The 18091-nt window shown below is 39.7% G+C and overlaps 1 protein-coding gene across 14 annotated transcripts in view; it reads right to left on the reverse strand.

The window, feature by feature from the left end:
- LOC141403360 (uncharacterized) overlaps window positions 1-18091 on the reverse strand; it is a 167409-nt gene that overhangs the window by 116890 nt on the left and 32428 nt on the right. For all 14 annotated transcript variants that reach the window (XM_073985673.1, XM_073985671.1, XM_073985667.1 and 11 more), the window contains exons 2-3: window positions 14624-15200; window positions 14196-14548 (exon numbers count right to left, since the gene is read on the reverse strand). In XM_073985673.1, the coding sequence (XP_073841774.1) occupies window positions 14196-14548; window positions 14624-14648 (378 nt within the window). In that variant the 5' untranslated portion in view covers window positions 14649-15200. The remainder of the gene's footprint in view (window positions 1-14195; window positions 14549-14623; window positions 15201-18091) is intronic.

Consider the following 18091-nt stretch of genomic DNA (forward strand, 5'->3'; position numbering starts at 1 on the left):
ACCTGGAGGTATTTTTATGGTACTAGAGGCATGAGGCCGAGATATTTATTGGATTTAAAAACGAACCAGACATATAATATGTCGAAATCGCACCACGTACACACCACAGATGTCGTATAAGAGAGGTTTTTGGCATAATACCGCCACTAAACGCATGTATAACCACGTAAAACTAGCAACTTTTTGGAAATATTTTTTCTGTTCTTATCGGACCCGATCAGCTTAAGTGATCCGAATTCATGTAAAAGGTTCCGGGACCCTAAAATTAACTCTACACTATTAAAAATCTAATAAAACTTTTGTATTTAATAATTATCCTTACAGACAGGATTCAAAAGGATACATTAATCTATTTAGTTACCTGGATATCTTTATTATATGTCCAGATAATAAATAAAAGGTTAAACTCACAATATATTATCAAAACACAAATCATATCTTCAGATTTTGAATCAAATTTTCTATGTTGCAAATGTTTTGAGCAGGACCAAAAGTGAGTCCGAACTTTGTTTAGTTTATTTTTGTAAAAAAAGTGCAATTATTGCCAATTCTTTTTTAAATCTTTAAAAAGGGGTCAATAAACAATCAACCTACAAAAATATTTGCATTTCAAATCCATAAATTACCTCACAACTATATAAAAAGTGAAGTAGTCATTCCAGTTGCAAATGTTTTGAGCAGCACTGTATGTTTGTATTTGTTTCGTTTTTCAGTGTTGGGAGCAGCATATCCCGGAATGCCTGCTCCGAATCCGTTTGGTCGTGCCGGGACGGAGGAAAACCCATGGCCAATATATTTGTGCTCGGTTTGTCACATCCGCATCTTCACCCACATGCAGTCTTCGGTGAGATGCAATAGATATCATCTAAGGGGTTGCTCTGGACTTGTCCACGTGAGGGACTACGACGGGGACTATGTTGCTGCATGCTGTGTGAAAACAGTCCCCAGTGAGTCGTCATCGGATTACGAAACTCCCTCGTCGTCTGATTATGAGACTCCCCCGCAGCCCCCTCGACAACAACCGCACATGCAGCCTTTGACACCAGCCGTTGTTGTACCAATCGCGGAAAATGCATCCATTTTACAATTTAATTGCAATGGACTCCGAGGTAAGATCGAGGAAATAGTAGATTTCATGAGTCGGAGGAATATCAAGGTCGCTGCGGTGCCAGAAACCAAGCTCAACAACAACTGTAGCTTACAACGTTGCGATGGTTACAACGTGCTAAGGAAGGATCGCACCAGATGTGGAGGTGGGGGATTAGCTTTCCCATTGCACCAGTCTGTCCAATACAGACCTATCTCGCTTGAGCCTGTCTCTAATGACCCGTACATTGAATGTATGGGGGTAGCAGTCAGGTGTGGAAATGGCCGAGATAGAGTTGCTGAATGTATACATCCCGCCGAGAAATAGCTGTATCTCTGATTACGTGCCTAACATTAGCCCGCTTTTGGAAGGTCATAATCGTCTGGTCCTGGGGGACTTTAATGCGCATCATGAGATATGGCATTCGGCTCTCGGTATGGCGCTGGATGAGCAGATTAGCAGATAGCTCTACGTTTTGCTCGGTCAATGAGGACGCCCCTACCAGAATTAGAGGAGCGTGTCACAGTTCGCCGGACATAACCATCGTGTCACCTGGTCTGACAAATGACGTCACCTGGCAACCCGTCATTTCCCTTGGATCAGATCATCTCCCCATAATTGTCTCCATTAGCAGACCACCCGATGTCCCCAGCAAAAAGTTTGCCTCCAAAGAGGCAGTTAAATGATATGTACAAGTGATCTGGAAGTGCATCAAATTATGCATTTTCACTCATGATTTTTACAAGAGCGTGACTACTGAAAGAGGCACTCCATTGCACTGCATTTTAACTGACCCTTTGTCAATGCATTTAACCCTCCGTTGGACACAAGAGTCTGGCCAGGCCTTTTTTATTTTATTTTGCATTTTAAACTGGGTTACGATAAAGCTATGAACCTGAGATTCCAGGTAGCTTCATGAAATTTTCTTACCTTTCAAATGAAGGAAACATGAAGTCAAAAGGATCACCAGAAAAGGAGCTACAAGGATTTTTTGACATACATAACACATTCGTAACACATGAGTCTGGTCAGACCCCGCCCATTTTTTATTGAAAATTTTACGAAATTTTTGTTAAAATTTGATTTTTCCTACATTATTTGACACAATGAATACCCTTTTATGAAAATTGTCGCATTTCACCCTAGTATGTCTTCAAAATTGCACATAAAAAGATCGCAAAAGCAGGATATGGGTTTGAAATCAGTGAATGTGCCACAACCTAACAAAATCCCTTGGAAATAGGGTTACACTTGTATTCTAGACAATTATACATATAACTGGACTAATAAAACCCATTACTTAGCTTTTCTGCTCTTTTTATGTGGTGGATTGGTCCAAATATAGAATTCTCCACATGAATTCTAAGAAAATCCTTAGGATATTTACCTTTATTTACCTCTTGATATCATCGTTATTGCACTACAATAAGCTGTAAAGTTATAAAATAGACACTCTTCGTTCTGAATAATAGGACAAAACTAAAATATAGTGCTTCAAAATGAATATAAATGCCTACTTCGTAGGCATATGTCCTGTTTTACTTGCTTGATATCATTTAAATTTATAGTTTTTCGGCATGTTTTTTGACAAATAAGGATAATTTATTAAAGATTATGGTCCTTTAAACATATTCTACAACTTTTTATATGAAAATGATAATTAAGTTTACTAAAAAATTATAAATAATTATATGGGTCTGGCTAGACTCATGTGTTACGAATATGACAAACAATATTGGTGTCCAACGAAGGGTTAAACTGACCCTCTGGCACTGCATTTTAACTGAACCTTTGGCATTGCATTTTAACTAACCCTTTGGGGTCGAATAGGATGCAGTCCAAAGCACGTGTTTTTGTGCAAGCCATTACAAAATATCCCAGAACAAATGAAATGCATTTATTATTTGTGTAAAACAAAAATATTAAGAACTTTATTACATTAACACAAATTATGAAAATTCTCCATTGAATTCAAACGCAAACATGCGTGTTTTCTCCGCTCCCATTTGTTCCAAGCTGAACTGTTTTTACTTCATTTGCTAAATGGGTTGCCTTCCCATTACCAATTAAGATTTCGACATGTACTCCAACAGCACTCCATTCGGAAATTTTCTTCTGGTGAGTTACCGGAAAAATGTTCACAAATGAAATATTATATAGTTTGTATTAACAAATGTTTGAAAATGTTAACACGTGTATCTCTTATTGGAAAATGTATGCCGCTGCCTGTAGAGATGTACAAACTGATTAATGGACATGTAGGGATCTCTAACAACTGCTAATAAAATGTAGCGAACGGAGTGCCTTTTTCACGACTCCGTTTGGACTGCAGCCGTATGCTGTTAAATTGTGAGGAATTGGAGTGTCTTTTTCACGACTCCGCTGAACTGCATCCGGATGTTGTTAAAATGTGACAAGTGGATGTGATTCTTTGGATTGCATCCAAATGCGGTTAAAATGTGAGGACTGGAGTGCCTTTTTCACGACTCCGGTTGAACTGCATCAAAACATGCCGTGACAGAACTAGTCCACATTGCACTACTTCCAATTTATTTTGCTGGGTCATTACTTCTGAACGCCGCACATTCGTCAATCATGGGAAAGCTGATTGGCCGGGTTTCAGAGAGTTCACCAATCACCGCTTCAGAGAACTGCCCAATCCTTCTGATGTTCGGGTAGCGGATAGGACGTTCCGAGACATCATCACTGCTGCAGCCACTCGCCATATCCCTGCTGGTCGAATACCCAAAGTAAGACCAAACTTCCCAGCAGAGGCGATGGGATTAGCAAATGAGCCTGATGGATGAGCTTCGCCGAACCAACCCCAATGACCCCAGAGTCAGGGAGCTGATACTGGAAGTTAACAGGCTGGTCGACGAGCATAAGCGGAACAAGTGGTTAAATCATCTGAAGAGTTGCAACATTGGAGCCGGTATAGGTGAATTGTGGGCAACGGTTAAGTCACTCTCGAACCCTGAAAGAAGGGAAGATAGGACCTCAGTCACGTTTGGCGACGTTACGTTGACTAACCCCAAGAGGTGCGCAAGTTATTTCAATCGACAGTTTGTCGAGCACCCCGAGGGTGACAGGGCGAAGAAAAGAGTATTACGTCGCATCAGATCTCTTCCTGCCGAGGAGGAACCACCACAGTTTACAATGGATGATGTTGCCAATGCCATCAGGAACGCTAAATCATCCAAAGCGTTGGCCCCTGATGGAATCTCCATGGTAATGCTGAATCAGCCGGGAGTGGAGTATCTCACTAAAGTTCTCAACTTGTCGCTATTCACCCTCATTGTTCCCGAAGTCTGGAAAATGGGCAGGGTGGTCCCACTACGGAAGCCCGGCAAGGATGCCAGCAAAAGTGAATCGTACAGGCCAATTTCGCTTTTGTCGCCCGTAGCAAAGACCCTTGAGGCCTTAGTCCTACCCAGTATCAGAAATAGCTATCAAGTTGCCGATCATCAGCATGGATTCCGTAAGCAGCAAAGCACGACACGCCATTACCACACATATTTGTCGAGGACTCAACCAGAGATGGCCGTGCGATGGAACAGTGATGGTGGCGCTTGACTTATCAAATGCATTTGATACAGTCAGGCACTCCACGCTGTTTGAGGACATTGAGCAGACAACCCTCCGGGCAGGCTTGAAACGTTGGATAGTCAACTATACGAGGGCGGTTCGGAAACTTCTTAGCCTATCAATGAAAGAGTATAGTTAGTTTTTCTAAAATATTTTTATTTTTCAATATAATCTCCTGAAACTTCAATACACTTAGTCCAACGCTTTTCTAGCAATTCTATCCCTTGATTAAAATAGTTTTCCTCAAGGTCTTCAAAATAGTGGTTTACAACTGTAATTGCATCTTCATTTGAGGTAAAAGGCTTGCCAGCAAGGCATTTTTTAGATTTGGGAACAAGTAAAAGTCACTGGGAGCTAAATCAGGAGAATAAGGTGGGTGGTCAAGCAACTCGTACTTTAATTCGTTGATTTTAGCCATTGTTAAAACACTCTTGTGCGCTGGTGCGTTGTCTTGCTGAAAAATTATTTTTTTGTGTTGTAAGCCAGGACGTTTTTCTCGAATTTGTACATTTAATTGATCCAAAAGGTTGCAATAGTACTCTGAATTTATTGTTTTACCTTTTTGCAAATAGTCAATCAATAAAATACCTTTGAAGTCCCAAAAAACCGTTGCCATAACCTTACCAGCCGATTAAATTGTTTTTGCCTTCTTTGGGGCACTTCCTCTAGCTTCAGTTCATTGTTAGGATTTTTCTTTTGTCTCTGGAATATAGTGGTGGATCCATGTCTCATCAACAGTTATGAAACGACGCTTAAAATCCATTTTATTTCGCTTAAAACGATGCACAAAATGTTGTATAAGTAACCAATTGTATTTTGTCGTTAGGATTTTCATAATAAAGAACTCCTGAAGAAGTTGGAAACAGACCAACGAAACGTTGAGTTAAAACATGAAATAAATTAGTTTTATTTTATTAACAACTCTGACCGAATCAGCCCGGTGAAAAACACTCTTCTTGGAATTGATAAAGCACGGTCATAACATAAATAGCTTGAGAAATGTTCATTCTTATGCGTTTTTGATCGACTGTTAACAAATGCGGCACCCATTTGCAGAAAGCTTTTTCATCTGTAGTTCTTCATGCAAAATTAAATGGACTCGATTATTTGAGATGCCCACGATATTAGCAATTTCACGCACTTTTATTCGTTGATCATTTAATACCATATCATGCACTTTGGCTACAATTTCTGTTGTTGTTGCTATTTTTGGACGTCCACTACGTGGTTCATCTTCAATGCTTGTACGACCACGTTTAAATTCAGCAACCCAATTTTTTACTGTTGCATATGAAGGAGCACTTTCACCTAACACATTCACCATATCATCATGAATTCCTTGTCCCGATAAACATTTTTTATGTAAATATTTAATGACAGCACGCATTTCTAATTTTTCCATTGTAAAAAAAATTGCGGATGCGTCTTTTTTGAACACCTGTTTCTATATGAAGGAGTTGCCAGATCGAAACAAAATTTAACATGTGTTCATAACAGAGATGGCAGTTCCAAAACACTTAACTTTTTTCTGTTTATACCGCGCTTTTTGTGCTAGGCTAAGAAGTTTCCGAACTGCCCTCGTATGTGTGGACGCCAGTCGTACGTGGAATTCAGGAATAAGAATTCCAACTCCCGTAGAGTGAAACAGGGAGTTCCCCAAGGTGGGGTGATATCTCCGGAACTGTTTAACCTCTACCTCTCCTGTATTCCACCCCCTCCAGACGGCATTGAGATCGTGACGTATGCGGATGATTGCACGATCCTGGCGTCGGGTACCTATCCTGATGACATCTGTGAGCGCCTGAACAAATATTTAACCGATCTTGCCACCTTTTTCCATTCGAGGAATATGCAGATTTCCGCCACAAAATTAACAGCCACTTTGTTCACCACATGGACAGCGCAGTTTGGAAGAGAATTGAATGTCGTGGTTGACGGTAGCAGAATTCTGCCCGAACATTTAAGGGTCACATTCGACACTACTTTCACGTCGTGCGCGCACGCCACAGCTATCTGCGACAAACTGAAAAGTAGGAACAAGGTCCTCAAGTCCCTAGCCGGCAGCACTAGGGGTGCAGATAAAGAAACCTTGTTGACCACATATAACGCGATAGGTCGGTCTGTGTTAAGCTATGCGGAGCCAGTCTGGTCCCCGAATTTATGTGACACGCAGTGAGATAAGATTCAAATTTGTCAGAACACCGCCCTGAGAACAGCAACAGGGTGCCTCCTCAAATCTTCAGTGGACCATCTACATGAGGAGGCAAAGATTCTTCCAGTAAAGTAACACAATGAGATGCTTTCGTTGCAGTACCTGCTTGGATGTTACCGTGTGAGCCATCCCAATCACCATCTTGTGGGTAGGCCCGACACATTCAGGCAGATCAGGAAGGATATCCATGCTCTAGAGGGAGAGGTCCAACGATACAGGAGAGAACCCCTAGATTCACACTGATGCAGTTGCCAAGGCCTTAAGCAATTATAGTGTGAATAAAGTCCTCGAAATACATCCCCCATCTATTGCAGCTGAGGAGCGTCAGCTGCCACAACAAACTAGAGTAGTTTTGGCTAAACTACGCTCGCGATATTGCATTCGCCTAAATTCTTATTGGGCGGAAATCGACCGAGCCGTGCAAGACATCTGCCCAGTATGTGGCATGGGCTCGCACGACACAAAACACCTTTTCAACTGCCCAGCCAAACCTACTCATCTAACTCCAGTGGATCTGTGGTTACATCCCATCGAAGCAACCACTTTCCTGGAACTGGAGATAGACCCAGAGAAATATTGAACAAAAGAACGAACATACAAACATAATAATAAACACTGTTACAACAGTAACCATCTACGATTGAGGGCTCTTTTCAATTTCAAGTTAATAAGAAGTTTAATTCGAAAATTAAATTAAATGTTTAAATATTTTCCAGTGTTTCTAGTTAACTTTTCCAATCAGTTTTGGTGTAAGACATTCTTTATGTGTTTCAGCTTTATTGTCTGGATGTATAAGTAAACATGTTGTCAATCAGTTGTCAGCCTGCTGTGGCAAGTCCAAACGTGACAAACTGGGAATTTTATTTTCAAATAAATGAAAAATGTTTATTGCATTTCACTATGCAGCTGTTTACCAGATATTCTTCTCAACATTAACAAACGTAAAACGTGTTGCTAAACCGTGAAATTTGAATGGGCAATATTGAAATATTATAATAGCAAACAGTAATCATCAGGTACTTCCATTTAAATTTAATAAAATAATAGTTAAATGGTGTGTATTTCACATTAAGACATTGAAGATGATTTGAATATATTTCTGGTATTTGGCGACTTACAGTGATGTGCCCACTTTCATTTTATATTATAACTAGTAAAAAGGTATCAAAAACCTACAGTCAGCCAAGTATCCTAACCTATTCCTTTGTACAAAATAACAATAACAGGAGTAGGAACCAAAATTTCCTATAAACAAATTCCTAATTTAAAAAACGCATTTTTGTAGGTGAAAGAGCGGTCTTGGACTTTTGCAGAGTAAATTTTTAGTCGTCTGTGGGGTAGGTATCACAAACAGTGGTTCCGATTTCCAAATTTCATCCTTTTCGGTGAGATAATGAGACTACAACCCCCCAAATACCAAAAACGTCGACCTAAATAACCCATTTTCAATTCCATACATTCTAGGAGTAATAGAAACATCTATACTAAGTTATAAAGCACCATCTTAAATATTGCGAGATGCACCTTGATTTAAACAGACAGACCGGCCGACGTCATCATTATATCGACCTATAATTTTATGCTGATGTTAATACATTATAGGGTCTCTGCGGAATATTTCAATGTGTTACAAACGGTATGACTAATTAAATTATATCCTCCATCTTATAGTCGATTGTACAACAAGGCAGCAAGTTTGATCGGGACGATCTTTCAATATCCTCCACCACACCACCCGCGGTGCGCCTTAACTAAATTTAAATGAAAGATGCTTACACCTGGGATGTTTTTGCGGTTTCTGAAACTACAATGTTCATAGATGAGAAAAATAAAAAAATCGACGGAGGCATTTTCAAATATAAAGCGGTCAAAGTTTACACTTTTATGGCATTTTTAGGTTTTCACGATTTGCTTGGAAACCGCAAGCCCCATCGAAATTGGATTAAAGAAAATGTTGTAGCAGTGAAAATTCTCTACAAGATTGACCTGAAAGGTATTTTCGTAGGTTTTACCATTTTTGAGATATAGAAGTTCAAATTAGAACAATGTACTGACTGTATGGCCCCCCATAAAACAATGTCATGCAGGGTGCACCTTAGGTTAGGTTAGGTTTTAGGATGCGTAGCTGCTGTGATAGCAGCCACTCCACTCGGAGACCTTGGGGTCCATTGTGATCATCCTGAAAGTTGAAACGGATTGTAGGTGTGATTGTGATATAAAGGAGATGTGGATGTGTGATAGTAGTTGTGGGTAGACGGAGCTTGTGAGTGATGTGGTTGTGGTTGTAGATGCGTAGAATCCAATAGTTCAGGTGTGGTGGTGATGGTATTGAAGGTGATGACGGGTGGGATGTAGTGATGTATAGGCGATGTCTGCAGATTGGGTGTGATTTTCGGATGCAACTATAGGAGTAGGAAGAGATTGCAGATGAGAGTGTAGATGTGGAGGTTAGATATAGAAGTAGTGAAATTGTAGTTGTGATAATAGAAGTAAGTTGTAGCTCGGACGTGGTTGACAATGCTACTATGTAGGGATAGTGCTTGTCCTGTTCTCAGCACGTTGGAGCCATTTTAGGCCTTTTGCCATGTGTAATAGATCCGACGGCTCTGCTTGGCAGAATGCTGTAAGAGCTTGGATGGTGTGCACACCAATGGTGCGTTGTCTTCTAGAAAGGAGCATAGGACAGCGACATAAAAGGTGCTCGATCGTTTCTATTTCTTCCTCATCCTTGCACAGCCTGCAGTAGTCAGCCGTGTGGTCTGCTTCCCATTTGCTCATCATGGATCCTATTCTGCTTTTCTTTTCTTTCGTTTTTTCATAGGTGTATGCATCAGCTAGTTAGCACCATCTGGCAGGAAGAACGCATACCCGACGATTGGAACCTGAGCATCCTATGTCCCGTCCACAAGAAAGGAGATAAGACTGTATGCTCAAACTATAGGGGCATAAGTCTTCTCCCTATTGCCTATAAGATAGTGTCAGGGATATTGTGCGAACGACTAAAGCCAATGGTCAACGAAATAATTGGACCATACCAATGTGGCTTTAGACCTGGCAAGTCCACCATTGACCAGATATTTACCCTGCGGCAAATCCTAGAGAAGATCCAAGAGATGCAGATCGACATATTTCACCTTTTTGTCGATTATAAAGCAGCATTCGACAGTCCCCTCCGATCAAAGGTATTCCACGCAATGTCTGAATTTGGTATCCCCGCAAAGCTCATCCGGCTTTGTAAGATGACTTTAACTGATACTAGGTCCTCAGTTAAAATTGGAAAGAACCTCTCCGAAGAATTTTGTACCAAAAGAGGTTTCAGACAAGGAGACAGCCTTTCGTGTGACCTATTCAACATTTTGCTGGAAAAGGTAATACGAGATGCAAATGTCAAAAGAAATGGCACAATTTACACCAATAGCCACATGTTACTTGCCTATGCTGATGACATAGACATTATGGGACGATCAGTAAAGGAAGTAACTGATACCTTTAGGAAGGTCGAAGCAGAATCTGCGAAAGTGGGTCTGGCGGTAAACGGCGAAAAGACCAAATTGATGGTGTCGACGCGCAAAGCGTCCATAGAGCTCGGACCAACTGTGGATGTTGGTACCTACAATTTTGAGGTAGTTAAAGACTTCGTCTACCTCGGCACTGCCATAAACACAACAAACAACATCAGTTGTGAAATAAGAAGAAGAATTGTATTGGCCAACAGATGCTACTATGGTCTAAGTAAGCAATTTAAAAACAAAGCCACATCTCGTCAAACAAAAATAACACTATACAAAACGCTGATACTACCCGTGCTAATGTATGGCTCCGAAGCATGGGTACTTGCACAAGCAGATAAGGCAGTGCTTGGTGTGTTTGAGAGAAAAATTCTTCGAAAGATCTACGGGCCGATTTGCGTTGACGGTGAATATCGACGTCGTATGAACCACTAGCTCTATCACCTATACAAAGACATGAATATAGTTAAACGTATCGAGATGCAACGATTGCGTTGGCTAGGCCATATCATGAGAATGAGCGATGATGAACCCGCTAAAAAGGCGTATGAATACATGCCACATGGCGGTGCACGCAGAATCGGCAGGCCTAAGCTTCGATGGAGCAAACAAGTGGATGAAGAAATGGAAAGGCGCGGTATTCCAAAAAGTCAAGCGAAAAACAGAGAGGAATGGAGATCTTTTCTTAGTTCGGTCTATGGAACAAATGTTCTGTAATGGGCCAACTAAGTAAGTAAGTAAGATCCTATTCTGCAATGACCCGTGATGATCCCCACTGCTAGTTTGAGGTCTGATTTCCTCATTGAGAGCTGTGAGGCGGTTCTTGACTTGGACCGGATTGGCCAGATTGCCCTTGATATGCTGCAGTTTGGCGTGTTTTGCCATTGTTGGCAGAATTTCTCCCGACATTTTTGCTGTATTGTTTTCCTGAAATGGCACAGTGGTGGCTTGATGGAGTAGTCGATTTCAATGGTTTGTGACTCCGATCCACAGCGTGCCAGTTCGTCGGCTGCCTCATTTCCTTCGATGTTGCAATGCCCTGGGACCCAACCCTGGGTGCACCTTAACTAACTTTGAATGAAAACCGCTTACATCTGGGAAGTTTCCGCAGATTCTGAAACTGCAATGTTCATAGATGAGAAAAATGCAAAAACAAGAAAAAATCGCTGGAGGAACTTTTAAATAAATCGCGGTCGAAGTTCACATTTGTATACCCTCAGCCTTTAGGCTAGAAAGGGTATATATACTTTCATACGGGCAAAATGTGCCTCATCAAAATAATGGTTTTAGACCCCAAGTATGTTTGGACGAAATGTGTTTCAGACAATTTGGAGTTGATTTAGCAATGTCCGTCCGTCTGTCTGGCTGGCTGGCTGGTGCGCACGATAACTCTCGAACGGATGAACCGATTCAAACTTAGTTTATGTTCGAAGATGAGCTATATCGGTCCACTGCTTCCGGTACCTCCTCCACAAAAGTTCCAAAATGTTCGGAAAATTTGTGGGCACGATAACTCTTGAAGGGAGTAACCGATTTGGTCCATACTATTCGTCAAATGTTTACCTGACTTAGATGAGGTTCCAATATGGACTCAATCGGCACACTCCTTCGGGTACCTCCCACACAAAACTTCAAAAATGTTCGGAAAAATTTTGCGCACGATAACTATTGAAGGGAGCGACCGATGTAATCCATACATTGCACATCCTAAAATATCTACCAGATATAGATCAGGTTCGAATATGAACTATATTTGTCTACTTCTTCTGGTACCTCTCACACAAAATTTCGGATAAGTTCACTTTAAGACCTGCTCTCGAATCCCTTTGGTTTTTGTTGAAGCGATTTGCATTCGTTACCTCCATTACGATGGTAAAAGTTTTTCAGGGGCAAGTACATATTTCTTGGGAAAACAGCCTGAAAGGTTTAAATCCTCCCTTTGTCACCATATGTGGCGTTCGGAGAGCACCTGCTTTACAAAAGTTCAACATTTGTATCTTAGTGCAGTTAATTCCTAATCCACATTTTTGTCGGCAAGTTCAAATGTCCAAAAAGGGCCACAAAATTATGAAGAAACCTTAAATACATTCGATCTGTCCGGAGGTGAAAGTTTCGCTTCACATTGGCTGAGGGTATACATATATCTGTCGGCAAAGCCGACTGACACATTTTTACTTGTTAGGTTTATTTTAGGTTTTAGCGATTTTATTTGGAAACCGCAAGTCCTATCGAAATGGGGCTAAATAAAATTTTGTAGCTGTGAATTTTTTCAGAGAATTGACCGTTATAATTTGTTTCTAGGTTTTACCATTTTTGAGATATAGAAGTTCAGATCACATTTTTAGTTTTTTTTTTTTGTAGGTTTTTACGATTTGCTTGAAAAAGGTAAGTCAAAAAATTGCTACAATACTTTCTTCAATGATTCAATGATGGATCTTACCTGTCCATTCATTTTAGTGTGCTGATAACTATCCAAGGCAGTAACTGATATTGTCCATACTTTGCACATCCTAATATATCTACGAGACATAGATCAAGTTCGTATATGGACTATATTGGTCCACTCCTTGGAGTACCTCCCACACAAAATTTGGGAAAAGTGAAGTTTAAGAGGTGCTCTTTAAACTTTTTGCAACCACTTGTATTCGCTGCCTTCATTACCACGCTACAAGTTTTTTCAGGGGCAAATCCATACATCCTGAGAACACGTACGGAAATCAGTAAACAACCCCTATGACACCATGTGTAGTGGCTAGAGCGCACGAAAAATCTCTAACGGATCAACCGATTTGTTACAAAATTTGGCCTTCGTAATATGTTGTCCAAACTTTGTTTAAGTTCGAAGATAAGCCATATCGGTCCACCACTCCGTCAGGTGCGCGAAATTAATCTCGAAGGCAGTAACCGAGTTGGTCCATACTCTGCGCATTGTAATATTTGGGCGAATCTTTGATAAAGTTAGTTTACTCCTTAAGGTACCCTCCCCAAAAGTTCAACATTTTTCTTTAAATACAGTTCCGAGTATGTTCGAAGATATTTTGAAAATGTATACCGATGTTACTCCTTGTGGTCCTGTTTACAGCGATATTATGTTTTGCGTGGCAAGTCCATGCTTCCGACATAGTGGAACAAAACCTCTAAGTTATACGGTGACCAACTGAAATGGCTGAAGTGCTCACTATCTATCGATCAGAAATAACTCCAAAATAAGGTACACTCCTAAAAGGGACTATGCTGAAACATTCCTTTAGATACCTCCTCCGCATCATTTTTGAGCTTTAATCCAAATATATTTTTGTCGGCAAGTTCATACATCCAAAAAGGGCCACAAAGCCCCCACAAATTAGGGGGTCAATACATTGGCGGAAAGAATTTTTTACATGTTAAGTGTTTATCTACATTTGAAATTGACTTTTAACAACTCTCCTAATGTCTCATACCGATGCCCTACTTCCTCAACCTCGTATCTTAAAAAAATAAAAGTTTTGAGGTGAGATAAAAAACGACCATTTTTGGATACATCGAGGTTTTGGAAAAAGTTTAAATGCAATTATTAGGGAATTAGATGTACCCAACTTTCTAATAATAGCTTGTAAACTTTTTCCAAAACCCCCGAGATGTATCCAAAAATTGTCGTTTTTTATCTCTCCTCAAAAATTATTTTAAGATATGAACACACTAAATTTTACAGGAAATCTTCCTTTCGAATACATTTCAAAATAAGCCAATATTTGACCAGATTTGCATTTGCTTGCCTTGCAATCAACAAAACTAAAAAAAAAAACAAACACTTCGCACTTACATTATTCAAGGAAGCTGGATGATGTTGGTGTTGTTGTGAAGGACTTGTAGATAACGAATCAATGCCAGCACCACTTGCTGACAGATTTGTATTTGAACCACCACCACCTCCACCAGAAGTATTTGAACTGTTAAATGATTGGAATAGATCATCGATGCATTCATCGCCGGCATTAAAACGCACCGTTATTGGTACTGTGGTATTGGTGCTGGTACTACTGCTATTATTGGAGCTACTCGCCGCTGAAGATGATTTATTTGTGCTGGTGGCTGATGTTGATGAAGATGATGTGGTGGAGGAGGCAACTGCGGCGGCGGCATTATTGGCAGAGGATGAGCTAGATGATGATGAACCTGAAAATGGGGGAAAAACAGGACACATTTTAATAATTGACCTTTTAAATTCTTGAGAATTATTTTTGGGCTTACCTTTTGTTAGTTTTAATGAATCCATTTTTGTTGTTGCTGTCTATTGTGTTGTTCAGATGTCAGGTTATCTAAAAAAGGGGGGTTTGGCGTTCCAATTTTCTGTTTGTTCAAGGAACCCCCAGTAATAATTAAATGTATTTTTTTGCTTTCTAGTTGGATTTTTTCTTTTCCTTCTTTCCCCAATTTCTTCGTCTTTGTTTCCTTCTTATTTTTTCTTTTCTTTGTTTTGTTTGTCGTTGTGTTCTAATTTATTTGGCTATTATTAAAAACAAGCAAAAATGGGTTGTTTGGGACCAAAAACAAACGTCAAGAAAATGACACTGAGATGGTGTTGTTGCTTTTTTTCTTACAGTTGCCGGTGCTTTTCTTTTGCTGTGTTTTCTTTTTGATGTTGTTGTCGTTTTCTTTTTAAGTTATGTAGTAGCTGTGAAGTGAGTGCTGCTGCTGGTGAGTGAGTACACGGCACGGCGGCTTGTTCTATTTAGTTTCAGTTCAGTGCCTGGTTGATTTGTTGGCTGGTTGACTGTCTGTCTGGTGCTATGTTTATTCTTCTTGTTTTTCTTTTTCTTTAGTTGCCCTAATTTTAGATTGTCATAGCCACCGGCGGAGTAGTTGTATGCAAGTCCCACCAAAAATAAGTGAGTACCGAGAGATGTACATACCACCACCCCACATCGAATGGAACGTAATACCCAGAAATTCATCATCATCAGCATTATGACAGGAAGACAAGTACAGCAACAAAAATAAACGTGTATTGTGACAATAAAAACACAACAACATCCACAAAGAAACACCAAAGGCATTAAACAAAATTGGTCAATGGGTTTATTTTGGTTGTTTGAATCGGATCGGTTTGGGGTTGACGTTGTTTTGGATTTGAAGTTATTCAGGTGGTGGTAGATAGTATCGTCGTCATTATTATCAAAAGTAGCAACACCAGCAATTATATCCACGATAGATAAATATCCAGAGTTCAAAGGTAACATGAAAATAAAGAAGAAAAGAAAGACAAATGAATTAGTAACAAGGAAATATATTTGAAGTTTTAAAGGAGGGAAATCGGTAATTGGTAATGGTAACAAAACCACTCAGTGGTATTCTATGGATTCTAATTGTTATTTAGGAAATTATTTGTTCATTTTCATATAAGCATAGAAATCAGCTGCGTTATGAACCTCTATTGATTGTATGTCTTTCTGAAATCTAGATTCGACACAAAACTTGACAAACTTTTGAGGTGGAATTTATAAAGATTTTTAGGTGGACCTAAAGTGGACAATAATGGATTTTTCAACTAAGGTGGGCAAAGTGGATTTTTTAAGATTTTTAGGTGCACCTAAGGTAACCAATAAACGTGAATTTTTAATGATTTTTAGCTGGACCTGAAGTGGGCCATTAACTTGGATTTTTTTAAGATTTTTAGCTGCATCTGAAGTGGGCCATAAACGTGGATTTTTTTAAAGATTTTTAGCTGGACCTGAAGTGGGCCATAAACGTGGATTTTTTTTAAAGATTTTTAGCTGGACCTGAAGTGGGCCATAAACGTGGATTTTTTAAAGATTTTTAGCTGGACCTGAAGTGGGCCATAAACGTGGATTTTTTAAAGATTTTTAGCTGGACCTGAAGTGGGCCATAAACGTGGATTTTTTAAAGATTTTTAGGTGGACCTGAAGTGGGCCATAAACGTGGATTTTTTAAAGATTTTTAGGTGGACCTAAGGTAAACAATAAACGTGGATTTTTTAAAGATTTTTAGCTGGACCTAAGGTAAACAATAAACGTGGATTTTTTAAAGATTTTTAGCTGGACCTAAGGTAAACAATAAATGTGGATTTTTTAAAGATTTTTACTGGACCTAAGATAAAAAATAAACGTGGATTTTTTAAAGATTTTTAGCCGGACTTAAGCCTGCGTAGATTGAAATACATTTTTCCCAAAAAAGCTTATGTATTTTGGGGGTTTTCAAAATTTTGGGGGTATGGACCGACAAAAATACGAATTGGATTAAAGCTCAAGAATTTGTGGGGGATATCGATAGAGCTTTCGTACCATACTAGACTACGAAAAAACATAATATCGCTGTAAAAATATCCAAAGGATTCTCGAACGGACCCTCACCAAACAAAAATGTTGAACATTTGTATGGTTGGTCCAAAGTTTGGACCAAATCGGTTGCTCCGTTTGTGAGATATTGCCAATATTTTCGAAGTTTTGTGGGGGAGGTACCGGAAGGAGTGGACCTATAAGCACCCCCTTCGAATTTTATCTAATATTCGAAGAAATATTACGATATCCCAAGTGTGGACGGACGCAGAATTCGGTTCAAGCCACTACATAGGGTGCCATAGGGGTTTTTACACCTTACGGACTGTTTTCTCAGGAAGTATGAACTTGCCCCAGAAAAATCTTTTACTGTCGTAATTGAGGCAGCGAATGCAAGTTGGTACAACAAAAATCAAAGCAATTCGAGAGCAGGTCCTAATCTGAATTCATCTGAAATGTAGTGTGGGTGGTACCCGAAGGAATGGACGGATTGAGTCCATATTGGAACATCATCTAAGTCACGATGTGCAGAGTATGGACCAAATCGGTTACTCCCTTCAAGAGTTATCGTGCGCACAAATTTTCTGAACATTTTCGAACTTTTGTGGGAGAGGTACCGGAAGGAGTGGACCGATATAGCCTATCTTCGAACTTAAAATATTATTATTAAAATATTACGAAGGCCAAAATTTGAACCGAATCGGTTCAACCGTTCGAGAGTTATCGTGCGCTCCAGCCAGCCAGACAGACGGACGGACATTGCTCAATCGACTCCAAATTGTCTGAAACACATTTCGTCCAAACATACTTGGGGTATTAAACCGTTATTTCGATGAGGCACATTTTGCCCGTATGAAAGTGTATATACCCTTGTTAGCATAAATGCTGAGGGTATAATGATTTTGTTCGGTTCACAGGTGTCAAAATTTTTCATTTGATATTTAGGTCCACTTTTCTTGGTTTTTTTTTTCATTGACAATTTCATAAATCCTCCCTCCATAGGAACGAATGCCTTTCAAACGATGACAAGTATCATATCGTCACCTGAAATGCCCAAAGACGTAACCCTCAAAGGGTTACGTCTTTGAGCATTTCAGGTGACGATATATTCAATATATGTAGGTATATAATTTTCATTCGCAATACTTTTAGGTCCTTCTATATACGTGCGTTTTAGTAAAGTTATGTATTTGGAAAATCCCACATCCCACCAAAATATATGACCAGAAGGTGGTAATTCCTGTAAGTAAACACATTTTTGGTATAATTTTGAACCACTAACATTCTGTGGGTTGTTGGTCATATTGCCTACGTGCTGAAATCAAAGTAAATTTGAGTTAAAACAACCCTTCTCAACGAAGAAAACAGAATACCATCAAAAGCGCCAAAGAAAGAGAGCATCTGAATAACCCTTGAAACAAAG

Source organism: Musca autumnalis, unplaced genomic scaffold (genome assembly GCF_047663935.1).
Source record: "Musca autumnalis isolate F117 unplaced genomic scaffold, ASM4766393v1 scaffold_4, whole genome shotgun sequence".
Lineage (NCBI taxonomy): Eukaryota > Metazoa > Arthropoda > Insecta > Diptera > Muscidae > Musca > Musca autumnalis.